The 27463-nt window shown below is 37.9% G+C and overlaps 1 protein-coding gene across 2 annotated transcripts in view; it reads right to left on the bottom strand.

Moving 5' to 3' along the window:
• gnas (GNAS complex locus) overlaps positions 1–25171 on the bottom strand; it is a 51195-nt gene extending 26024 nt beyond the window's left edge. The window contains exons 1-2 of one of the 2 annotated variants that reach the window (XM_079840245.1): positions 24590–25171; positions 2816–2888 (exon numbers count right to left, since the gene is read on the bottom strand). In XM_079840245.1, coding sequence (XP_079696371.1) covers positions 2816–2888; positions 24590–24845 — 329 coding nt within the window. In that variant the 5' untranslated portion in view covers positions 24846–25171. Of the gene's footprint in view, positions 1–2815; positions 2889–6764; positions 8044–24589 lie in introns of those variants that run through there. The other variant, XM_079840246.1, reaches the window with a different exon arrangement.
• Between the last annotated feature and the right edge of the window lie 2292 nt (positions 25172–27463).

Here is a 27463-nt window from a genome sequence, read left to right as displayed (position 1 = left end):
AGTATGTTTCTTGGAAAATGTATTCAAATGTTCATGTGTAGCAGACAAATAAAGTTTCTCTTTAAATGTGACATGTGAATGTATTTTACATTTTTTTTTAAATGCTTTTGAAAAATATATTTATATTTTGAAAATATATTTTAAAAATGGCCAAAAAATATATTGGTAGAATATATTTATATAAATATATTTTTTACCATATGGGTGAGCCTTCATTAAATAGTCTTCATTAACCACTGAGACAAAAGCGCACACGAGATGTAAATTGTAAATGTAAATTAATAGCCTGAATATGTAAAAATATGTAATATAAAATTATAAATACTATAAATATAGATATTATATTATATGGGCGGGTGTGCGCGAAAGTCGTTATAGTTTAAGTGATTGTTTGATGACGACGACTGTAATCTGCAAGTAAAAATATGGGAAATAAATAAACATGAACAAATAAATATACATTACTGATCAATACCGATAAATAAAAATGTGTTTGTTTGTCTTTGTTTATGCTGTTCCATCTTCAGATCTCTCAGTCGTGATCTGATCTGCTCTCAGCAAAAAATATGAAGGCTGGGATGTAAACCATAGCCTAGTCTATATTTCGTTTTGCCAGCACTTTTTTTTCAGATATCATTCCATTTCTGTTCCAATTGTTCCTGTTCTAAACGTGAAAAAATAAATGTAAAATAAACATGTTCCTTATTATGATTGCCTGTGCTGGGGTGTGCGTGTGCGGCTGTGCGCGAAAGTCGAGCGGGAGCCGTTTAAAGCGGTTTACCGCTGAACCGCGGGAATTTCTTGCTTTTCAACCGCGGTAAGAAAAATCCATACCGTTCCAGCCCTATTATCATGAAACAAAACCAGCACTGCATTTCACAATAAATAGATATATCACAAACACATCAAGAGGACAACACAACAGTAATGTTTTTGTTTATAAAAGCTACTTAAATGTCCAAGGCCACGTCCACACTATTAAGCTTTCGTTTGAAAACGCATCTTTTTCTGTGCGTTTTGGCCTTCCGTCCACACTGAGACGCCGTTTTAAGTCAACGAAAACGTAGCTTTTTGAAAACACTCTCCAAAGCGGATAAATTTGAAAATGCTGTCTTCGCGTCGTAGTGTGGACTGTGAAGACGGAGGTATTTGAAAACAATGACGCATGTTTAGTCATGTGACGCATATTGTACCAATAGATATGCATGTTTATACCGCTATTGTGCCAGAGAGTTCTGTGCTATTCACTTTCACACAGTTGCTAAAATGTGTTACTTTGCATCACAGTCCTGCAAAGATGACAGAAAATGTACTCGCATTTTCTGTCCTGTGGCAAAACACGAGTGGAGTTGCGTTTTAGACCAAACATAATAATGGTTGACCGAGTGTGACTTGTACGCATCAGTGAATGGTTAGATATTTTGCTAAATAAAATGATCCTGCCAGAAGAATTGTGTGATAACTTTATGATGTCTGAATCATCTCAGTGGGCTTTTATGAGGTTTTACGCATGCGCAGTAAGTTGAATTTGCCATTTACTGACATTTCAGTGTGGATGAGAAACTTTTGGAAAAAGTTAGTGTGGACGGAGAGCGTTTTGAAACGAATAATCCGGATAGATTTGAAAACGGAGTTATGTAGACGTAGCCCTAGTTAAACCAAGGCCTAATCCTGGCTTAATCTAATACATTACAACAAAGTTATTTTTGCTGGAAATTGAACAAAAATGCAGTTTTATATTTGAATCACGTGTTGAAGTATGTTTGGATAATCCACCGAGTTAAATACCTTACAAATGAAGGTGCTTCATCGCTAGAAATTACTTTCTCTTTCTATTTCCTTCGCTATAATGGATGCAAAATGAGTCTTACATTATAGAACACTGGAATTAAAAACGAAAGACTTGTAACTAATATTATAAAACTGACGGTTCAGACTCTAAATTCATATTGGATGAGCTACAGTGGCTGCAAGTTGTTTATAAATTAGCCAAAGTAAAAAGAAACATGACCATACATAAACTGAATACCATATTAAATGCATGCAAATCATGTAGTAGTACATGATTTGTATATCATGCACAAATATATCTACCACAGCATACATGGCGTGACAAAATCTCTAGCATTACACAGCATATACCACCAAGCCCTAGCATTAATAATTCCTGACCTTTTTTGTTTTCCAGTTGCTGAAACCACAATTTTACTACTGATTAATTCACGCAACAATCCTTTATTTTGTCTTAATCAAATTTTGACTTCATTGTCCATATTTCTGTAGTCTCTGTAGTATTTTTGCACAACTTTACTACACTGATTGAGGTAGAGTAGATTATAGTAACTTAGAAAAAAAGTAATATCAAATATAATATATAATATAAAAAAAAGTAATATCAAAACTGGTAAGCATTTCTGGATAGTAAACACTAATTATTGAAATAAAGTCTGTATTTAATCATAACGGGATTTTCAGTGAGCAATATCCATAGTGTATCAATAAAAAGTCCTATCATGAAACGAAGTAAAGCACTGCATTTCGCAATAAACTGCAATACATCAACACAATAACATAAAGCACACATGACTCCTAAATCTTCAAAAGGAGGAGCGACCACCGAAAAACATTACAGCGCAGGGAAACATACAGCAAGACGATGTTGCCAACAAAATGGCATGATGAATGAAAATTGGCTTTGTTTATGCTCTAGATCATACTTGCCTGTATGCTATGCTTATGGACGCAATAAAAAAACAAGTCTGAGTTTGACTTAAGCGGAATCAAAAGAGTACATAGATGTGAAAGCCATACTTACTCAGCATTGAAGCCATTGACATGTAAAATGCGCATCTGTTTGACTATGGTGCTTTTCCCCGATTCTCCAGCCCCTGAGAGATGAGCAAAAGAAAGATATAAATCACAAGGGGTGTGGGAGGAGGGGGGGTCAGATATCACCTGATTCAACAGGAATAATTCATTACATTTCACAGTAGCATTTCTTTTTAAATGACCAACTCATAAAATTCAATTCAGACTAATTCACTTTTTAATTCATTCTAAAATGCAAAGCATGAACTGTTTATGAATTATATTATTATTATTATTATTCCAAAAATCTGTGTACCAGATTAACAATGCCATCATAATCATAAACTCCTTATATATGGAATATCATAACTTTGCCTGTTAGTATGCAAATGTTGCCAATTTAAGATTTTCAAATATCAGCAGGTGCTTCCATATTTCATTTCACAAGATTTCAAAAAGATGCTTAATTCATTAAATTATAAACACTCCAATATCACCAATCAATGCAAGTAATCCTCAACTAAAAAATAAGTAACTGGTTAACTATCCATCAAATCAAAAAGTAAAACACACCACCCAATTTCTCTTGGCGCCAAAGCTGTCAAACACTGACAAAGCTGAACGATTCTAAAATGTATGGTCAATAGCGCACAGTTGTCGGCGTTTCCAAGTGCTAAATATGAGAAGAGAGTTAACTTCTACAAGCTACAGAAGCACAAAACACCTCAGACTTGGGAACCTCTTTATCACAACACATATTCTGTTACCAGGCTCCAAATGTGTCAAATAGGCCTGTTTGCATACAGGAATTGCACATTTGTGCTCCAATTACACTGGTACACGTCCCGAAATCCCTTCAATCATGGGTATCTAGAAATATACCCGTTTCCTCCCTTAAACACCAGACATTATGATTTAGTGCTTCTCCATGTTGAATACATGGGATTTTGATTTAGAATTACAACAGGGCACTTGTAGGCCATGTGTATAGCTCAACCATGCAAAACAAATAGCTTGTTGTTAGAGAACAGAGTTTTATCTGACTAAATCAAATCAGACCAATGTTAAAACATCTTCATGCCTGGCTACCAAAAGTCAATGAAACTGAAAAGCTTGCTAATTATATCAGGTTCAAGCTAGCAAGGTAAGCAGTGTTAGACCAATGTAAAAAATCAGTGCCGATTTCTAGAGAACAGGGTGGCCGATATATAAACATACTTATGAAAGCAAATAAGACAAACAAAATTTCAGAATTTCAATTATTTTTCAGCATATTTACTCAATACACACAAATTTTAGATTATTATTAATAGATTTTGGAAATCATAAGCGAAATTATCATATCTGTTAATCGCTTGGTCAATACAACGGTCTTTCACTAATCTAAAATATGAATGTTCAAAGCATATGGAAAATTATAATTGTAATAATATTTAGAGAACAGGGTGGCCGGTATAAACATACTACAGTTTAATGAAAGCAAATAAGACAAACTAAATTTCAGAATTTCAATTATTTTCCAGCATATTTACTCAATACGCACAAAAAAAATGTGTATCATTCATTGACTATCAGTAGATTTTGGAAATGACAATAAGCGAAATGATAATCTCTGTTAATCGCCTGGTCAATACAGCGGTCTATCACTAATCTAAAATATGAATGTTCAAAGCATATGAAAAAATATTAGTGTTTCTGTTTGTAAAAATACAGGGTGGAAATATATACGTCACCTCTTGCCATTTTCATTTTGGGGATGCCCTGAATGCTAAAATAAAATATAATACTATATCTAGAGAACAGGCTGGCCAATATAAACATACTACAGTTTAATGAAAGCAAATAAGACAAACTAAATTTCAGAATTTCAATTATTTTCCAGCATATTTACTCAATACGTACAAAAAAAAAAAAGTGTATCATTCATTGACTATCAGTAGATATTAGAAATGACAATAAGCGAAATGATAATCTCTGTTAATCGCCTGGTCAATACAGCGGTCTATCACTAATCTAGAATATGAATGTTCAAAGCATATGAAAAAATATTATTGTTTCTGTTTGTAAAAATACAGGGTGGAAATATATACGTCACCTCTTGCCATTTTCACTTTGGGGATGCCCTGAATGCTAACCCAAAATATAATACTATATCTAGAGAACAGGGTGGCCGATATAAACATACTAGTTTAATGAAAGCAAATAAGACAAAATAAATGTCAGAATTTCAATTAAACATTTTTCACCGTATTTGCTCAATTCACCAAAAAAGTAAATAAAAATACAGAAAATGTGTATCATTCATTGACTATTATTATTATTATTATCATTATTAACTGATTACCTGGGGCCCGTTCTTCGTACCTCGCTTAATACATCTAAGATGATTTGACAGATCCCTGATCTTTTAATCGTGATAACTGATCTCTGGCTAATTTGGTTCTTCAAACGAATTTGCGGATTGAATTAAAATATCTGGATTAAATGATCTAAGATCACTGCGCGTTCTTTTTTCCCCTGAAGAGGGCAGATGCATCGATACTCGAAACCACGATCAGCAATGCAGCGATTGGCTGGCGTCAAGACAGCAACGAAATGACATCATATAATTAAAAAGCCACCTGGCAAAAAACTTGACAAATTACACAAAAAAAACCCCACGAATTTCTGAACCTTTATAAGGAAACAGCCAAACGACCAAACCAACATAAAAGTTATAATAGATAAATTGTTTTTTTTTTGTTTTTTTAAACATGATTACCAATTATTTATATTCACGATTTTATACCGTATTTGTACACCCTTTACATTTTTATTTCAATGTTGTAATTTAATTTTTAATTTAATTTGAAGCAGATTTGTAACGTGACAGTTTCTTATGGGTCAAGATAAAATTATCCTCTCTTGCGCTGCATCAAGCCATCCCATAATATCCGTCATCACTTAATGCACGGCTCAGAGTAACTGTACAACATGTGTGTAAACCAATAAAAACAAAATTATATAAAGTAATTATTCCATCACAAATAAATCGCTTAATCAAGTGGCTGTGTCTATAGTATTATACATTCTCATATACATATACAATATAACATTTTTATATTATTATTTAAAATTATTATTATTGCCCCTGGTTCAGTAATGCACTCTTGTAATAAAGTAGCAGTGGCTGGGACAGATTTTAAGTATCACCTCAAGATGCAATCTAATCCTGTTTACATGAAATAAGCCGCTCATGAGCAGGTTTAAGCTTCAGGACCTGTTACTATGACAGCAAGTCCAGGATGAGCTTCGAAGAACCAAACAATCCGAGATCATGCCAAATCATCAACAATCAAATCCGGCTAACTGAGTTAGCGAGGTACGAAGAACTGATGTTTCTGTTAGTAATACAGAGTGGAAATATACAGGTCACCTCTTGCCATTATCATTTTGGGGATGCCCTGGATGCTAAACCAAATTATAATACTTTAAATATACAATATAATAAAAAAATAGTACCATGCAAAATGATTCCACATGTATTCAGATATTTATGTCTACTTTAGCGAGATGTTTGTCAAGTGTTTGGGTTTGCATATGCACATGAGATAGTTGTGAACGAATTGTAAAAATCACGTGAGCCCAAATATTTCCATTATGCAAAACGTATTGAGCTTAAATCAGATGGGAATGAATGGAGAGATTGAGCGATGTTAGATGAAGCACCACAGGCCTCCTCCAACCCAAGCCCTGAGGTGTCCACTACTACGGCACAGGAATCCCAATCGAAGCGCGTGAACTGTACCTACATCAAAGCAAATGAATCAAATCCACACAAAAACGCTGCGTGTGACCGGGCCCCGGTGACTGCACGCGCGTCCGTCCGCGCGTCCAGCAGTGACAGAAGAAGAAGAAGAAGAAGAAGAAGAAGAAGAAGAAGAAGAAGAAGAAGCTCAGCTTTCAGACCAACCTACCTAACAGTAGTAGTCGATGAGTTGCTCTGTAGATCTGTTTGTCTTTCTGGAGCTGTTTCTCTATCTTTTTGTTAGCTTCTCGCTGGGCCTTCTCCTCATTTCGCTGGTCCTCAGTTTTACTGTTGCCCAAACAACCCATTTTCCCGAAAACCCAAGAAAAGTTTTGGGGAGGGGTGGGGGGAGGTGAATCTACCGTATGAATAAATGATTCAAATTCCTTGATCAGAACACTTTGATGGAAAACCGGGACATTTATACGTGTATGCACATAACTCCCCTGGATGTCGTTGATTATGGCAGTTGAGATTTGAAAGCTACGGGTGACTAGTATTGGCGAGAATAGGTGGTGGTGGTGAAAACACACTAGGCCACACTAGTCCTGTCGAGCGCTTGCTGCTATAAAATATGAGATTTGTGTGTATGGATGTGCATCCAGCGAAGCCTTCGACGTTACATGAAGGATTTCGGCTTTCCCACGACGGCGATTTAGCACATTTCCCGTCGCGAATCCATGGTCGGTTTCCCGATATAACGACCGACTCCTATTAAAATCATGAATAGCTCCACAAAACGCGATTCTTTTCGGTGTCTTGCTGTCGAATCCGTTCACCGAGGCAACGACACGGGCAGAACGAGATAGAAAGGGTGGCTACAAATTAAAAAAATAAATATTTCCACCAAAATGACGGCATGTGGATCATTCCGCCCTGCGCCGTGGCCGACATGAACCTTTTAACTCCGTTACGAAACGACGTTTGTCTGCGAGAAAAATACGGTCGGTGGTGCTGAAAAATTCCCCTCCGATTGACGCTATTTTCCCTCCGGTTCTGCTCACGGTGACTGATCGCTTTTCTTCGGCTTGTCCAAATCAAACGAGGCCCTTCGCCGTCTTCTCCGTTACTGTAATTTGAATTTCTCCTCACATCCGTAAGGCTTTGACGCGAGCGGCGATCCTTACGGTTCTTTCAACCGCCAGATGCAAATGCGACCGATTCCGTCGATATTTGACCGGTTATCGCAGTCCGAGTCCGCTGTCAGGCTACGCTTTGTATCCTTCTTGAATTCGGGTGGTAGATCATGTGCATTTGGAGACGTGAAGATAAATCCGATACCACAACGACAGCGATGGATCCCCAACGGACGGAGTGCGTTGAATCCCCAATTGTGGCGAATGAATCCTTTCCGAGGGAGTATTTTTAGCGATTATTTCCTTTTCTCAGTGAATTGTACATTGAGATAGATAGCGTTGAAGAGATGGGTGGGGCAAACAGCTCTCATTGAACCCTCAGTACCAGGGTAATCACATGACATGACAGAAAACGTCAGCAAGCGGCGATTCTGCGGAGAAAAGGCGCCCTCTTTGAAGACATGAATCATACGTGATAAAGTTCGCGATTCCAGCCCATACATCTACGACTACTGACAATTATCGCCGGTTATATGTAGGCAGTGCGAAATACTCTGCATAGGTTTCTGAACCACACGCTTCAACCTTAAATGTGTGTAAATATGCGCATCTTGCTTATGATTGGGAACCGAGAACTGTTAAATACCAGAGCCGAATAATAATTAAACACTTTTAATCAGGCGATGGTTCTTGAATGTGCATTGCGCATCCGAGACGGATGAAAACCACACAGCATTTAAATAGTCTGAGCAGTTTAGTTCGATTCCCAAAAGGATGACTCTTATGAGTCGGTTCTTTGAATTGAATCACTAACATACATCGCGACTGGCGCGTTATGATTCCCAAGCGAATGACTCGCGTGACTCGGTTCTTTTTAGTGAATCAAACATTTATGGAACGTGTACTAAAACATAAACATATAATACGTTTTGTTGCAATCGGTGGTATTTTATAAATAAATAAATTATTTTCAAAATTATAAGCCTGGTGCCAAATGATGAGAATTTTAAAGTCTGAAAAAATATAATAATTTTTATTTATTTATAAAGTACCACCGAGTACAATAAAAACGTATTCATTTTATGAATAGTAAAAATGACTAATTTAGTCATTATTTAAAAAATTACAAAATAAATGTTTGAATTTAAGTGTTCGTCGTTTGTTAAAATGTGATAATACTGAGGACTTCCTAGTTTCAGTGAATGTTATTTTAAACTCCCCCTTAAACTTTTTGTAAGACTTAACTGTAGTAACTGATGCATTTGTGTGAGTGCACTTAATTATTAATCACTGCAGTGTAAATAAATGTAATTGCTCATATAGGAGCGAAAGAGAGAGAATAAGTTGCTTAATTTTCTTAATATTTTAAAAGCGCAAACAATTTGAAGGTGTATTTTACAACCACTGATTTAAGCGCGATTGCAACAATTAAAAGTTTCCTATCAATCAATATTTAGGTTTTCTATTTTGTAAACAGGTCTTTCTGCAAGTATTTTATGATGATTATTTAATTGTTTGAAACTGTAAATATCAAGAAGATAAATCTGGATATATACCACCTTTTAAGCAATAAAGAAATAACCTCTGTTTTTACACTTTAAATACCCTTTGTGATGATTTACTTGTGCAATATATAAAAATCAGAATCAACACACCAAAATAAACCAGAAATACTATAAAACAATCTGTGACACAGCATATATCTTCAATTTGACAATAATGATATTCATTAGACTAAACAAGAGAGCAAGAACCTCTTGGGTGTTTAAAACAGTGGCTAATATAAATTTCTCCAAAATGTTTTTAATAAAAATAGAGCATACGCAGTTATATTACTTTTTCTGTGTAAATATTACACATTACATTCAGACATGCTAGAAATAAAATATACACTTGCATATATCTGGCAATAAACCTTATTTATACTTAGTTTTTTGTGCATACGCCCCATGCATTGGTAGGTGTGAATTATAGGCACAGAGCTGTTTTAATTATTATTTTCATTCAGCTAATAAAAGAGAAGTCAAGACAGTGATATTTCATTCAGGCTATAGTAACAGCCTAAAGCTAAACAATTATGGTGCCTTGACGTATTAACCTTTTCTAATATATTTATATGGCTCCAAACAAAGGCTTTAAATAGTGACATGATAGCCAGAGAGTAAACCAAAGAATACAGAAACGTAGCTCTAAAATAAGAGATCTTACACAAGTCAATGTGATGTCAACACATGAGCGATAAACTACTGTATGGCAGTGACCGAATTGGAAAATGACGTTTCATAGAGCTATTTTTCGACTCACTGCGGTCTATTTTTGATCCCTTAATCTTTGTGTGGTGTTCGGGAGCAGAGACTAAACAGACTCATTTGGAAACAAAGTCTGGTTAACAATAAGGTTGTATTAAAGGCATATTAAAAGTTAAAAATCAACACGAAGATGTTAACTACATCTTCATTTTAAATTCTTCAGTTAAACTCCACTCTGAGACAAAACCAAAGTTATCACCTTTAAATGTAAGGATAGCCTTTATAAGTTGGGAGAACTCGATCACCAGAAGGTGGCAGCATTTCTCTAATATTTGATCTCTAGCAGACACTACACTGTAAACTATGATGGGGATTTTAAGAGACTGTAAAGATGTTGACAGTATAAACCTGTTAATTGGTAGTTCCCTTACTATATATAGTGAAAAACTGTAATAGATCAAACCTTACATTCAAAAAACATTTACATATATGCATTAGGCAGACGCTTTTATCCAAAGCGACTTATTGGATAGACTTTATAAGTTGGAAAAAGAACAAGTCATTGTATAATTTACAGTGAAAACCCGTAAATTACCATTCCCGGAATTCCTTACATGACACTTCCCATTTGACGTAACTGTTTATCACATTTTTTATGTCATGTCTGTTGCCATGGTTTGTGTGAATAACGCTGTGTATTTACCTTCTCAGCTTGTGAAAAATGAATCTGATTCATCACATGACTTTCTCATCACTAATATGTTTATGGTGGTTGTCAGTGTATCACAAAGGTACGAAACAGGGATTAGTATAGGTTGGTGTATTAGCATTATATCAGTTAATGAAATGATTTTTTGATCCACAGCTGCCAGTTTATTTTATCATAAATTTCACTCACTCACTTGTTTTATTTTTATCTTTTTATAGTTTTTGTCCATAACTCTGTATGCAGTGCTGGGTAGTATTATATGCAATCAATAATCAATTATGTAATCAAATTACAAAAATGTTATACTTGTAATTAGATTATATTACTCATCATCAGACTACAGTTACATCTTTTTATAATCATTTATTGATTATATGATTACTTATTATTCACAAAATGTAAATTATTCATAATTTAATGATTGATATGTCTTTGTCTCATTTGCCAAAATTAATTATGAATTAATAATTCATTAATTAATTGAACGCATTATGTATTATTGTTTAATTTTGCCATAATTAATTTGTATTATGCATTATTCTGCCTTTATTTTTTATTTACCGTACTTTATGAAATGGGATAGAAACGTGTACACACAAAAAAAAGTTTTTTAGTTAGCTGAAAAAGTACAAAAAAAAAGTGTTTTGCTTACTCACTTAAAGGGATAGTTCACCCAAAAATGAAAATTAGCCCATGATTTACTCATCCTCAAGTCATCCTAGGTGTATATGACATTGTTCTTTCAGACGAATACAATCAGAGTTATATTAAAAAAGTCCAGGCTAATCCTAGCATTAAAATAGCAGTAATAGTTGCTCTGTTTTGGAAGTCCATAAAAAATGCACCTGTCCGTCGAATAACGTGCTCCACACGGCTCCAGGGTGTTAAAGGGATGGTTCACCCAAAAATGAAAATCCTGTCATCATTTACTCACCCCCAAGTTGTTCCAAACCTGTATGAGTTTCTTTGTTCTGCTGAACACAAAAGAAGATATTTTAAAGAATGTTTGTAACAAAGCAGAGAGAGCAACCATTGACTACCAAAATAATTTTTTCCTACTATGGTAGTCAATGGTTGCTCTCTCTGCTTTGTTACAAACATTCTTTAAAATATCTTCTTTTGTGTTCAGCAGAACAAAGAAAGTCATACAGGTTTGGAACAACTTGGGGGTGAGAAAATGATGACAGGATTTTCATTTTTGGGTGAACTATCCCTTTAATAAAGGCCTTCTGAAGCGAATCAATGCGTTTGTGTAAGAAAAATATCCATATTTAAAACTTTATAAAGTAAAGTTTCGGCTAACAGAATTTTTTTGTGTGTGTTTGCAGGGCATTCTGGGTTGCCCAGAAGTCTCTGTGATGTTTTTGTCCCTCCTATAATGTTCTATGGGTTTTTTAGCCCATTTAGCCACAGTAAGCGGTATATCACTGTTACACAATGAGGTTTAATATATGAAACCTTTTATCAAAATGATTGAAATATGTACATATCGCAACGGCTTGCAATTTCTGAATGATTTTAACCCCTTAACTGTCATCCCCCTTTTTGAGAATACACATGAAAATGCACTATCCAAACTTAAAGGGCTGTAATTCAAGAATGCTTTGGAATATAGACCTATAGAGTTTGGTCTTGTTTTAAAGCCGACACTCGGCAGATTATTGCTGAAGTGAAAGCAATTCAAAATATGAAAGTATGAAAAAGTTATGGAAATTTAAATTTACTGTAAATAAAAAATACTGTACTAAATATTTTTATTTGATTTAAAATATATATTTAACAAAAATGTTTTAATCTAAAATTACTATAAAATCAAAGCCATATGTCTAACCAAGTTGTGTTCCAAATTTGAAGTTGATATCACAAAAATTGAAGTTCCCATGAGATTTTGTTTAGGCGCTGTACCACAAATAGCCACCGGGTGTCACACATATTCCATTGATTGTTTTTTTGATGCATTTTTCTGTAAATTTCTGTCCAAATATCCCTTCCATCACAAAATGTCACCAAATATGGAACCCTGAGACTCAGACCTTTCCGACGATATGTGTTTTGTCAAGATTAGAAAAGATTTTTATTATAAAGTAGTTAAAATAAATGTTGTAATATAAAACATGACGATGCCCACTAGGGGAGGAGCCCGCTAGAATAATTTAAAGTACCGTTTCCATGGTAAGGCAATGTCCAATTTCAAAACGGTTTTCACAGGATGAATTTTTGAGTTCGTAAGCTTTCGAATGATACCTAATTTATGATAATTACTCAAATATATGATACAAAAAAAAGCAGATCAAAAAAAGAGTGCCAGGTGTCCCGCCAGCGGGACGGTGACAGGGAAGAGGTTAATAGGCTACTTCAAAAAGTTTTAGGTCGACACATAGAGAATAGACTAGACACGCAACTGTTGCTTACGTGTGACTTGCTTGATGTTAAAAAGAGTTATTCTTCACTTATGCGCGTTCCGCCCTGTCTTGGAGCGTGTGCACAGGCGGCCGTGTCTCTTTAATAACCCTGTTTAATATCAAGCATGTCCCGCAGTTTAGCAACAGTAGACATTTTACATCACTCACTTATTCGGCTGATTTGGATGGTAAGTTTGGCTTAGGGAGGAACGAAAGTGCACCGCTGTGAAGGAAATGAAAGTGTGGCAGCGGCACAACAATCGTTTCACCTCGATTATCTGGTTTTCATAATCGTTGGAAGCCAAAATCAAAATATGTCAATTGCACAGCCCTCGGTCATGTTTTAAGTGAACATAAACAGTAGGGAAAGAAATCAGATGTGTGTCAATAGGATCCGTGCATTAAGTCTTAAAGTGACAGCCTGCTAATACAGTAAACCTGCTGTCTGTCAAACAAAAGATACAGAGAAAATCACTCACTGCTCTTGAATTAATAACTTTTGTAGCTTAAATATGAATCAATGTATATTTAATTAATGAGAAGAGTATGCAGAGTATTATTTTCTACATTTGATTATTCAGTTTCTGTATTATTTCTTACTTGAATGCTAGTGTTAAACAGATCTAGGCCTACCTGAAAAACCTACAGCACTGTATATTTTAATTGTATCTTTGTTTTATTGTATTTGTCCTATTGTTTGTAATTTGCCTCTTTGTTCTTATTTTTAATACGAATAAGATAAATTAAAATAACAAAAATTAGTTTCAGGTGTCTTTGTTTACCTGGATGCACTTGATGTTAAGTTTTCAGGTTTATATAGCTGTATATTACCAAGTTGAGCAAACAGTTGTTGGTATTTAAATCATTTTGAACACATTGAAATTAAAATTACATTATTTTTATGTAATGCTAAAACATGCTGTTCACTTTCAGAAGTTGTATATGCTTTCTTTTCCCAGAAAGAATGTGAAACATGTATATTTGTTATATCATTTTCAGATTTTAATTATATTTAAATATAATTTATACTGATTTTACATATTTTAAAGGAATATGGTATCACTAGGGGTGTAACGATACCGTCATGTCACGATTCGATACATATCATGGTATACGATATTATTGCGATACTCCGAGACATATGGTTAACAAAAAATGTACTGTTGATTTAAAATGCTAAGTTTAGGATTACTTTGTGGGTGGAAATGAACAGGCGTGGACTTGGTGCTGGTAACACAATGCACAGGACAATGGTCACACCAGAATAAAAAATATTCATAATTCTGAAGCTGAAAATACAGAATTATTTTAGACAAATATGCACTCTATCACTGACTAGATGTATTTAAAATAATGTAGGCCACTTTTTACTGGTCACATGAGACATTTAGCATTATCAGGACCCACAAATATCCCCCCATTGGATTATTATATTCAACATAATGTAGTAGTTTAAAGTAGTACTGACACTAAAACTCTGTAAACTCATCTAAAATATTGTTGCAGTTTTGTATTGCATTTGCACCATATTGTGACACGATGTGTTGTAACACCCCAACGTATCACATATGGAATATCGCATTATCTAACAAGTTATCGCATTTTTCCTCAATATTGTGCAGCCCTACTCAGGAGTCCCATTTGTGTTATGTCACATTGCATAACACACAGTCCCTTACAAGGAAAGAGGTAATTCTGGGAATTAGTCGCCTTCTCCTTGTCTATTGTTATATTAAGAACTGCATGCCTTCCTCAAGAGTTTAAGATCTACTGAGACTGGAACAAAAACACTACTGTTAGCAGTGACAATCAACATGATAAAGTTTCGGCATGCATTACAGACGATTGGGCCTAATTTAGTTGTGTGTAGCCAGAGGTTAACAGCTACTGACTCCATTAAAAACTGGATGTGGTATGTGTTGAATGTCTTTTGTCATGCCCTGCATGAAGTTGCATGATCAACAGTGGACTTCTTATGAGTCCATTCATCTGATTTCATGCAATATTTCATACTTCATGAGAGGATGTGATTATGTTTAAGTGAGCAATAACACCATGCAATCACTTAAATTAAGATATTACTATTGTGGGCTTGCAGCTGCGAGCCTTGAGATCCAGCTCCAACAACAGAGGCAGCAGTGAAAAGCGGCCACATCAAAAGAGTTAAGCTACAAAAAATTTAATTGAGGTTGATTCTGCATTAAATCGACAAATTGTTATTAAAGCCTAAAAGCAGAAAGAAGGCATTCTTTGGACACGCTTCATAACCACGCTTCCTTTTTAGACTAGCACACATATCATGCACGCAAACACCACCGTCCAAGCCCCATAAAACACAAACACACAGAGATCGTTTTCCTACATTCTAAGGTTGCAACAATCAGCTTTGTATGTGTGTCATCTGTTTTTGAACCGAGCACCCGCATGACTAGAGTATTTTGGTCACAGTGCTTAACAGTTTCTTCGTTTGTGTCGTCGGGCTGCCCTCCTTTTCTTGTGTAACTTGTTAATAAAAAGAAGAACAGCTCTCATAAAGGTAGCAGCATATGAGGCCTTGTGTAATACTACTTTATCATACCATGCATGGCCGCTCTAACGCTGTTTACACCTCCAAGAAAAGCCAAAGGGGGAAATCCAAGATCTCAACGAGATTGAGAGAAAAAATAAGGCATTGATGCTAGGAATTTCTTGGGATTCGTAACACACCTTTAAATATAGAATCCAGGCGGATGGGCATAGATACATCTCATCTTTTGGTTTACAGAAAATATTTGGTGGTTTTTTTTCCCAAAGAGGAAGTTAAGCCACGTGACTGCTGCAGAAGTAGGCGGAAGGGGAAAAAAATAATAAAATGTATATGCCACAAAAATAGCACTGCAGTTTCAGAAAATAAAATGGTCTTCGGAAAACAGTTTCACTTCACTTTTGTACAATTTTAGACTAGAAGCAGCAGAATGTCTATGTATGTTCTGCAAAAAAGTTTTTTTAGCCTTCATTACTCTTGTATTTAAATTAAATAATTTTTCTCTTTGCACACACGCACACGCACACGCACACACACACACACACACACACACACACACACACACACACACACACACACACACACACACACACACACACACACACACACACACACACACACACACACACACACACACACACACACAACTAGGGCCAGTTTAGCAGCCACAGATTAGATCTTGACCAGATGCTTTCACTGTTATGACAGTTCATGACAATCACAGAACCAGGTTTAATCCGATTTAAAGGGATAGTTCACCCCCCAAAAAATGCTGTCATTAATTACTCACCCTCATGTCGTTCTAAACCCGTAAGACTTCTTATAATAATTATAACTGCATAATTCAAGAATGAACCTCATTGGTTCTTGAGGAAGCTCAAATGTGCTGCGTAACTCAAGAATGAACCTCATTGGTTCTTGAGGAAGCTCAAACGTGCTGCGTAACACGAGAATGAACCTCATTGGTTCTTGCGGACGCTCAAACGTGTTGCGTAACACGAGAATGAACCTCATTGGTTCTTGCGGACGCTCAAATGTGCTGCGTAACACGAGAATGAACCTCATTGGTTCTTGCGGACGCTCATACGTGCTGCGTAACACGAGAATGAACCTCATTGGTTCTTGCGGACGCTCAAACGTGCTGCGTAACACGAGAATGAACCTCATTGGTTCTTGTGGAAGCTCAAACGTGCTGCGTAACACGAGAATGAACCTCATTGGTTCTTGTGGAAGCTCAAACGTGCTGCGTAACACGAGAATGAACCTCATTGGTTCTTGCGGACGCTCAAACGTGCTGCGTAACACGAGAATGAACCTCATTGGTTCTTGCGGAAGCTCAAACGTGCTGCATAACACGAGAATGAACCTCATTGGTTCTTGCGGAAGCTCAAATGTGTTGCGTAACACGAGAATGAACCTCATTGGTTCTTGCGGAAGCTCAAACGTGCAGCGTAACATGAGAATGAACATCATTGGTTCTTGCGGAAGCTCAAATGTGCTACGTAACACGAGAATGAACCTCATTGGTTCTTGCGAACGCTCAAATGTGCTACGTAACATGAGAATGAACCTCATTGGTTCTTGCGGACGCTCAAATGTGCTACGTAACACGAGAATGAACCTCATTGGTTCTTGCGGACGCTCAAACGTGCTGCGTAACACGAGAATTAACCTCATTGGTTCTTGAGGAAGCTCAAACGTGCTGCGTTACACGAGAATGAACCTCATTGGTTCTTGAGGAAGCTCAAACGTGCTGCGTAACATGAGAATGAACCTCATTGGTTCTTGCGTAAGCTCAAACGTGCTGCTTAACACGAGAATGAACCTCATTGGTTCTTGCTGAAGCTCAAACGTGCTGCGTAACACGAGAATGAACCTCATTGGTTCTTGCTGAAGCTCAAACGTGCTGCGTAACACGAGAATGAACCTCATTGGTTCTTGAGGAAGCTCAAACGTGCTGCGTAACACGAGAATGAACCTCATTGGTTCTTGCGGACGCTCAAACGTGCAGCGTAACACGAGAATGAACCTCATTGGTTCTTGAGGAAGCTCAAATGTGCTGCGTAACTCAAGAATGAACCTCATTGGTTCTTGAGGAAGCTCAAACGTGCTGCGTAACATGAGAATGAACCTCATTGGTTCTTGCGGAAGCTCAAACGTGCTGCTTAACACGAGAATGAACCTCATTGGTTCTTGCAGAAGCTCAAACGTGCTGCGTAACACGAGAATGAACCTCATTGGTTCTTGCAGAAGCTCAAACGTGCTGCGTAACATGAGAATGAACCTCATTGGTTCTTGCGGAAGCTCAAACGTGCTGCGTAACACGAGAATGAACCTCATTGGTTCTTGAGGAAGCTCAAACGTGCTGCGTAACACGAGAATGAACCTCATTGGTTCTTGCGGACGCTCAAACGTGCAGCGTAACACGAGAATGAACCTCATTGGTTCTTGAGGAAGCTCAAATGTGCTGCGTAACTCAAGAATGAACCTCATTGGTTCTTGAGGAAGCTCAAACGTGCTGCGTAACATGAGAATGAACCTCATTGGTTCTTGCGGAAGCTCAAACGTGCTGCTTAACACGAGAATGAACCTCATTGGTTCTTGCAGAAGCTCAAACGTGCTGCGTAACACGAGAATGAACCTCATTGGTTCTTGCAGAAGCTCAAACGTGCTGCGTAACATGAGAATGAACCTCATTGGTTCTTGCGGAAGCTCAAACGTGCTGCGTAACACGAGAATGAACCTCATTGGTTCTTGAGGAAGCTCAAACGTGCTGCGTAACACGAGAATGAACCTCATTGGTTCTTGCGGACGCTCAAACGTGCTGCGTAACACGAGAATTAACCTCATTGGTTCTTGAGGAAGCTCAAATGTGCTGCGTAACTCAAGAATGAACCTCATTGGTTCTTGAGGAAGCTCAAACGTGCTGCGTAACATGAGAATGAACCTCATTGGTTCTTGCAGAAGCTCAAATGTGCTGCGTAACTCAAGAATGAACCTCATTGGTTCTTGCGGAAGCTCAAACGTGCTGCTTAACACGAGAATGAACCTCATTGGTTCTTGCAGAAGCTCAAACGTGCTACGTAACACAAGAATTAACCTCATTGGTTCTTGAGGAAGCTCAAACGTGCTACGTAACACGAGAATTAACCTCATTGGTTCTTGCAGAAGCTCAAACGTGCTGCGTAACACGAGAATGAACCTCATTGGTTCTTGCAGAAGCTCAAACGTGCAGCGTAACACGAGAATGAACCTCATTGGTTCTTGCGAACGCTCAAACGTGCAGCGTAACATGAGAATGAACCTCATTGGTTCTTGAGGAAGCTCAAACGTGCTGCGTAACACGAGAATGAACCTCATTGGTTCTTGCGGACGCTCAAACGTGCAGCGTAACACGAGAATGAACCTCATTGGTTCTTGCGGAAGCTCAAACGTGATGCGTAACACGAGAACGAACCTCATTGGTTCTTGCGGAAGCTCAAACGTGCAGCGTAACACGAGAATGAACCTCATTGGTTCTTGCGGAAGCTCAAACGTGCAGCGTAACATGAGAATGAACATCATTGGTTCTTGCGGAAGCTCAAACGTGCAGCGTAACACGAGAATGAACCTCATTGGTTCTTGCGGAAGCTCAAACGTGCAGCGTAACATGAGAATGAACATCATTGGTTCTTGCGGAAGCTCAAACGTGCTGCGTAACACGAGAATGAACCTCATTGGTTCTTGCGGAAGCTCAAACGTGCAGCGTAACATGAGAATGAACATCATTGGTTCTTGCGGACGCTCAAACGTGCAGCGTAACATGAGAATGAACATCATTGGTTCTTGCGGAAGCTCAAATGTGCTACGTAACACGAGAATGAACCTCATTGGTTCTTGCGAACGCTCAAATGTGCTACGTAACATGAGAATGAACCTCATTGGTTCTTGCGGACGCTCAAATGTGCTACGTAACACGAGAATGAACCTCATTGGTTCTTGCGAATGCTCAAATGTGCTACGTAACATGAGAATGAACCTCATTGGTTCTTGCGGACGCTCAAATGTGCTACGTAACACGAGAATGAACCTCATTGGTTCTTGCGAACGCTCAAATGTGCTACGTAACATGAGAATGAACCTCATTGGTTCTTGCGGACGCTCAAATGTGCTACGTAACACGAGAATGAACCTCATTGGTTCTTGCGAATGCTCAAATGTGCTACGTAACATGAGAATGAACCTCATTGGTTCTTGCGGACGCTCAAATGTGCTACGTAACACGAGAATTAACCTCATTGGTTCTTGCGGACGCTCAAACGTGCTGCGTAACACGAGAATTAACCTCATTGGTTCTTGAGGAAGCTCAAATGTGCTGCGTTACACGAGAATGAACCTCATTGGTTCTTGAGGAAGCTCAAATGTGCTGCGTAACTCAAGAATGAACCTCATTGGTTCTTGAGGAAGCTCAAATGTGCTGCATAATTCAAGAATGAACCTCATTGGTTCTTGAGGAAGCTCAAACGTGCTGCGTAACTCAAGAATGAACCTCATTGGTTCTTGAGGAAGCTCAAATGTGCTGCATAATTCAAGAATGAACCTCATTGGTTCTTGCGGAAGCTCAAACGTGCTACGTAACACGAGAATGAACCTCATTGGTTCTTGAGGAAGCTCAAATGTGCTGCGTAAAACACGACAGGGTTTTTCCTACATTGAAAATTTTTTGGCGGCCGCCAAAACAAATTGTTGTCCCGCCAAAGCCTTATTTGATGAGTTATTGTGATTTAGGAGTGATGTAGAATAGATGACCGCTGCCCTTGCGTTAACTGAGTGTCAGAGAGAACGACCAGAGAGCTCCTCCCCCGCTCGCACGCTCTCTGTCTTCAAAATAGGCATTCTTAGCTTTCTAATATTTCACATATTACGTTAATCAAAAGGTCGGAAGACCGAATCCATGTTGCACGTGGCGCTATCAGACGATGTTTTCCTTTAATTACCGCTGGGTGTGAAATGCGCTCAAAAAACATTGACTGATTCTCTGACCAGCTGACATAAAGCATACTTTCAATAAACTTGAAACAAATCCTATCCGGTTATGAAGTGTTTTCTGTGTGTTGACAAATCTTTCGCGATGTTCTAACAGAAGGGATTCACACACAGCGCGTCAGCCAATGTCCGATTCGCCACATTTTGACTCCTTTGAACAGAATCATTTTAACGACTGGTTAGAACGGATCAGTCCAACACTGAACTCATGAATCAGTTGAATCATTTACTCAGAACACTTGAAATGAGAACACAAGTGTGCTTACCCACTTTAGCAAGAGTGGATTGTAAGAATTAGCTTTAATCATCCACAGTCTTTCAGCTTATTTATTTGGACAATGTGTAGTAAAATAAATAGCCTAAAATCATTTAGTTTAGACTGGAGTGAACCCAGAAGAACAAAGTTGTGGTTAGCTAGCTGATAATTTTATGAAATTGTATATAGCAGAAAATTAGGCTATTTGTTCATTTTTTAATACTACTTTTTAATATTGATATGATTATATACCAAAACAACTATCAGTAAATAGTGTAAAAATGAGGAACAAAAACAAACATCAAGGTATCAAAATAAGATAAGCAAAAATTACAAATTTTCTTTGAATTTATTTAAAATGTTTTGTCAGTATTGCACTTGCAGATCACGTGGGTAGGGAACTTTTTTACTGTGCGTGCGTGCGTGTGCGTGTGTGTGTGTGTGTGTGTGTGTGTGTATGGATGACCATGTCTGTCAGCCACCACCGAAGACCAGTTTTGACCCAGGAAAAACCCTGCACGAGAATGAACCTCATTGGTTCTTGCACAACAAGCGAGCATGCTTGAGCTGGAGGGGCAGAAAGTTCTCAGATTTCATCAAAAAGATATTAATTTGTGTTCTGAAGAGTAAATGATGACAAAATTGACCCCTTTAAAGAGCTCCTTCCTTATGAAACTCAAAATTACTTTAAATGCTCTTTTTGCACTATATAAACTAACCATGAGCAGTACATTTGTTACTGTATTAGTTAATCTTTTTTAACGTAAGTTAATATAAATCCAGCTGTTCATGGTTTGTTCATGTTAGTTCACAGTGCATTAACTAATGCTAACAAGATTTTAATAAAGTATTAGTAAATGTTGAAATTAACATTAACAAAGATAAATAAATGCTTTATAAGTGCAGCTCATTATTAGTTCATGTTAACTAATGAACCTTATTGTAAAGTCTTACATATACATTTTAGGAAACATATCGAGAATAGTGGTCAATTAATATGCATTTTTCAGTGACTGACCAAAAACCAGGGTGACCACAGTTTACACCAGAATACTACAAAACTACAACAGATATGAACAGAGAAACAAATAGGACCTGAAACGTTTTCAAGTGGTCGGTGTGGTCAAAACACAAATTTTCACATGGTTTGATGCTATTTTTAAATGCTTAAAAGGGTGGTAAACCACGATTTCACTATTCTAACTCTAGCTAGCGTGTAATGTTGCTGCTTGAGCATAAACAACATCTGCAAAGTTACAACGTTCAAAGTTTAAAGCAAAGGGAGATATTTGCTTTTAAAGAAATCAATTTAAGGACTACAGCAAACGGCCGGTAGGCGACTACAGACATTCCTCCAGGGTGTCTGACATCACCAGCCCCAATATTTACATAAACCCCTCCTCCGGGAATATTAAATAAGGGGGACGAGGCCATTTTGTATCGCTGCGCTGTTGTGGTATAGTTAGGCTGGAATGGTGTTGCTGCAATGCCGACGAAACGCTATTATTTTCATCCGGATTGCAGGTCTGGGGTACTTGCTTTGTTCAGCCTTCCTTGTGGGACGGGGGTGCGTTGCAGAGCGTTTAACATACAGCATGTTATATGCATGTGTGTTTGAGACAGAGGGGAACAGGTCGCATATATATGCTGCCCATCATAAATCACGAGACAGACAGGGGTCGGAGGAGAAGACTGGAAAATGTGACATAATGGACAATATTCGTCTGTATATGCAATACACGAGCCGCAGTTCAGCTGCGCGAGACAAACACTGCCTGTGTGTGGATGCACGACGCGCACGCTGCACATTTCACGGAGGAAAACTTCCCCAGTCTTCGCGAGTTCAATGCAGGATTTGCACAACGGCTTGTCCTGAAAGCTGGATTTAAAAACAGAAGCTGTTCACGGGCCACAACCTGTAAGTCTGATTTATTTTTCATCGATGTGTTTTCCTGTAATAGGTTAATTGTACGTTGTAGCAAGGAAGTAAACAGATGACAACGCTGTTCTGCAAACCAGTCTGTTAAATGCTCATTCATACTTAACGTTATCCGACGAACACCTAACGTTACAAACACCTAATGTTAAAATCTCAACAGCGAACTTGGCATTAGTGTAAATGATTCTTTGATTAGAGCTTTTATGTATTGTTTATCTACAGGCTTGCTAAACATGGTTCTGTGTGTGATTTGGCTACTAGTAAAGCCAATGTTTAGTGTTCGTTTTGGGTTAATAGTTCTTGCGACCGATATTTGGCTATAATCGTTCTAAAAATACAAAAGTAACAGTGCCATTCAGTAGCGATCACTATAGATCCGCAGTCTTTACTCTTGAGGACTGAACAGGTTCTGCTCGATCATCTTCACTAAAATGTTCTGGGTCTGATTTGGGCTCAGACTGGTATGGTTTTATTGACGCCATTGTTTCTAATACTGACCAAAGCACAGCCTCCGGTAAAGGTAAGGGGCGTGGCGTTTCCGATAAACGTGCACTAGGCGGTTAGCGAATCACAACACACTGGGCCAGCTAACCAATCTGAGCCCATTGCGTATTTTTGAGGGACTGGCTTCATACAACCCGGAAACCATCAGACCATTTTACAAGGAGTAGAGCAGTGTAGAATAAAGGTCAAATATATGAAAAATAATGCAATTTTTTTTAAACAAAGCATGAACACATGTTACAGTGCACCCCACAAACACAATCAAGCCTTCAAAAGAATGTGTTTTACCACCCCTCTAAAAAAGTTTTTAAAGAGAGATGACGTAAACAACTCTTCTTCTAATGCAGAAGTTATGGGCGACATGAGAACTGAAAAACAATGCATTGATGCCACTTCTGAATTCCTCTAAAATAGTATAAGATCTGGATACCTTTAGCATTAATTAGCCTTCTTTGACTGACAGACTAATTCTAACATCATTCTAATATAGATGGATAGTATGAAATATTGCTAAAAAATGTGGTTATTTGCTTATGTCTTCATATAACAGGAGACAGAAGGAGTGGGGCAGGGATAAAATACTTGACTTGGAACAAACTCCACCCACAAGAACTACATAACTAATGTCTCCACCTAGAGAAATATGACTTAGACAACATTGCAATTGAAGAATCAATACAAGAGATAGAATAAAACTAAAAGCTTCACGTTTCTGCTTTTAAACCTCGCCTCTGCATATCCTGACTTCCATTGTATGAATGTATTACTGTATGCATTTTCTGTTCTTTTTTTTAATTCTCTGGTAATGAACAGCAGGCCACATCTCTTCATAGATGCTTAAAATAGTCTATTTAGTCAGCAAAATATGTAGGTCTAATGATGAAGAGAGTAAAAAGTATAATTTTACAATCCTTGGAAATGTAAATGTCCTATTTTTCATATTTATAAATGCTATGAATTAAATATCAATCAATAGATTACATACAGTAGGTCTATGTCAAAATTATCTTGTTTACTTGTTATATACAGTAGAAAAGGTCAACTCCCTAAAGTAGTAAAGGCCAAAATCACCATTTTAAGCAACTTTGATGCATTTAAAACTAGTTTGTTGTGCTGTTTTTGTTTTAGAATCACGCCATTGATATATCCAATGCTTAAAACTACGACTCTATTTAGGTTGAAACGCTGGTTACCACGGTAACGTGTTTTAAGGGGCCAGCAACAAACTTTGCGTTAGCTGCATAAGCTCTTATTTACATTGACTGACAGCTGATAAAGTAGTCGCACCATCCCAGAAACTCGTCTCTTACCTAATAACAGCAGCCGGTGCGTTTGCTTGTACTCTCTCTTCTCCGCTTTCAGGCTCTTGTCAATGTTTCGACTCCGTTTATTCTCCGCTTTGACCCGCGCCCTCTCCTCCACTCGCCGCCGCTCCCGGAGCTGCGGGTCACAACTGTCCGAATGGCCGGACTCGGCATCTATCGCCGGGTTCGCACCGGTCCGCCCGCCGGTGTATGTGATAGCCGATTGTGATAACCTAGATCTGAAGCTGTGACACATCCCCATTGCCAATGCTGGGATCAAACCGTGAGGTGTTTAACATCCGACCGGAATAGTCTTGTAGGATAAGAACACCATGATGAGGATGATGATGGATATCCAGGTCAGGTGGAGAGAAGCCTCGCTATCCCTTACAGCCTTATCGCTCAGGCTTTCCAAAGGTGTCAGTTAGCCTCATCGGGTTTTCCCTCAGGTTCTGATATTCATGAGTGGACAGGAGTGAACTTTGACCTGACACGCATAGCGTACTTTTCACTGTTTGTTATTCTTGCTCTACTATTTCTGGACCCCGCTCCAAGTCCCTCCTTGTCCGCTAGAGCTCTCGCCGCTCCGCTCGCTCTCGCGTGCTGATCTGGGATCAGCGCCGTAACTTTTGCACAACGTTAAATTTTCACAAGCAGAAGGGGGAGGTCACTCACTCCGTGACGTTGTTTAAATATTTGTGGCTTCACAGATTATTTTAAGAGAGATTAAAAACTTTTTAAATTAATTACATTATATTATAATTGCCATTAAATATATGTGTATATATTTATATAGGAAATGTATAATAGAACTTACACTTATTGAGTGAAACGAGGGTATTTATTTCAATTATTCCCCCTGGCGGTAATATTATATCGGTTGTTATTCACGGTGTTGTATAATGTTGTTGTTCATTGAATAAAAAAAAGGTCACTCGGTGACGTCACGTGGAAAAAAATAGCAATTACAATTTTACAGTTTTGTAAACTATTCTATTTATGAAATTCTATTTATTATATGATTGTTATTATTCATAATTTAGTTTTTATTTTGTTATTATCTGTTTTATTGTATTCTATTTTATATTGTTTTATAATGTAGATAGATAGATAGATAGATAGATAGATAGATAGATAGATAGATAGATAGATAGATAGATAGATAGATAGATAGATAGATAGATAGATAGATAGATAGATAGATAGATAGATAGATAGATAGATAGATAGATACTAAAAATAACTATAACATGACTCAGTAAACATCCTGTATGTACAGGGTGCAAACATTTTTACAGTTGTGTTAAAAATATCCTGTAGGTGGCGTTATTGTACACCCTCATGCAAGTTCATGACAAACTTGGCAGTTTATAATTATTTTTGGATATATTTCACAGTTTACCAGAAGCATCATACGTGTGTGTGTGTGTGTGTGTGTGTGTGTGTGTGTGTGTGTGTGTGTGTGTGTGTGTGTGTGTGTGTGTGTGTGTGTGTGTGTGTGTGTGTGTGTACCTAACCATATTTTAGGAACAAATTTGTACCCAGAAGTGAGCAAAACCTGACAAAATCTCCAAAAAAACTCCCTTTGGGGACGTCCTCATTTGTAAAACTGGTATAAAAAATAAAGTGTTTTAAGTTTTATTTTTTTAAATGTAGAACTGCAGAAAGTTTCATATGATGGGTAGGTTTAAGGTGTGGTTAGGGTTAGGTTATAAAATTTACAATTATCTGTATACACTCACCTAAAGGATTATTAGGAACACCATACTAATACTGTGTTTGACCCCCTTTCACCTTCAGAACTGCCTTAATTCTACGTGGCATTGATTCAACAAGGTGCTGAAAGCATTCTTTAGAAATGTTGGCCAATATTGATAGGATAGCATCTTGCAGTTGATGGAGATTGTGGGATGCACATCCAGGGCACGAAGCTCCCGTTCCACCACATCCCAAAGATGCTCTATTGGGTTGAGATCTGGTGACTGTGGGGGCCATTTTAGTACAGTGAGCTCATTGTCATGTTCAAGAAACCAATTTGAAATGATTCGAGCTTTGTGTCATGGTGCATTATCCTGCTGGAAGTAGCCATCAGAGGATGGGTACATGGTGGTCATAAAGGGATGGACATGGTCAGAAACAATGCTCAGGTAGGCCGTGGCATTTAAACGATGCCCAATTGGCACTAAGGGGCCTAAAGTGTGCGAAGAAAACATCCCCCACACCATTACACCACCACCACCAGCCTGCACAGTGGTAACAAGGCATGATGGATCCATGTTCTCATTCTGTTTACGCCAAATTCTGACTCTACCATCTGAATGTCTCAACAGAAATCGAGACTCATCAGACCAGGCAACATTTTTCCAGTCTTCAACTGTCCAATTTTGGTGAGCTCGTGCAAATTGTAGCCTCTTTTTTCCTATTTGTAGTGGAGATGAGTGGTACCCTGTGGGGTCTTCTGCTGTTGTAGCCCATCCGCCTCAAGGTTGTGCGTGTTGTGGCTTCACAAATGCTTTGCTGCATACCTCGGTTGTAACGAGTGGTTATTTCAGTCAAAGTTGCTCTTCTATCAGCTTGAATCAGTCGGCCCATTCTCCTCTGACCTCTAGCATCAACAAGACATTTTCGCCCACAGGACTGCCGCATACTGGATGTTTTTCCCTTTTCACACCATTCTTTGTAAACCCTAGAAATGTTTGTGCGTGAAAATCCCAGTAACTGAGCAGATTGTGAAATACTCAGACCGGCCCGTCTGGCACCAACAACCATGCCACGCTCAAAATTGCTTAAATCACTTTTCTTTCCCATTCTGACATTCAGTTTGGAGTTCAGGAGATTGTCTTGACCAGGACCACACCCCTAAATGCATTGAAGCAACTG

The sequence above is a fragment of the Gobio gobio genome (genome assembly GCF_949357685.1).
Source record: "Gobio gobio genome assembly, chromosome: 17".
NCBI lineage: Eukaryota > Metazoa > Chordata > Actinopteri > Cypriniformes > Gobionidae > Gobio > Gobio gobio.
The sequence above is the reverse complement of the archived record's forward strand: the minus strand, read 5'-3'. Positions and strand labels throughout refer to the sequence as shown.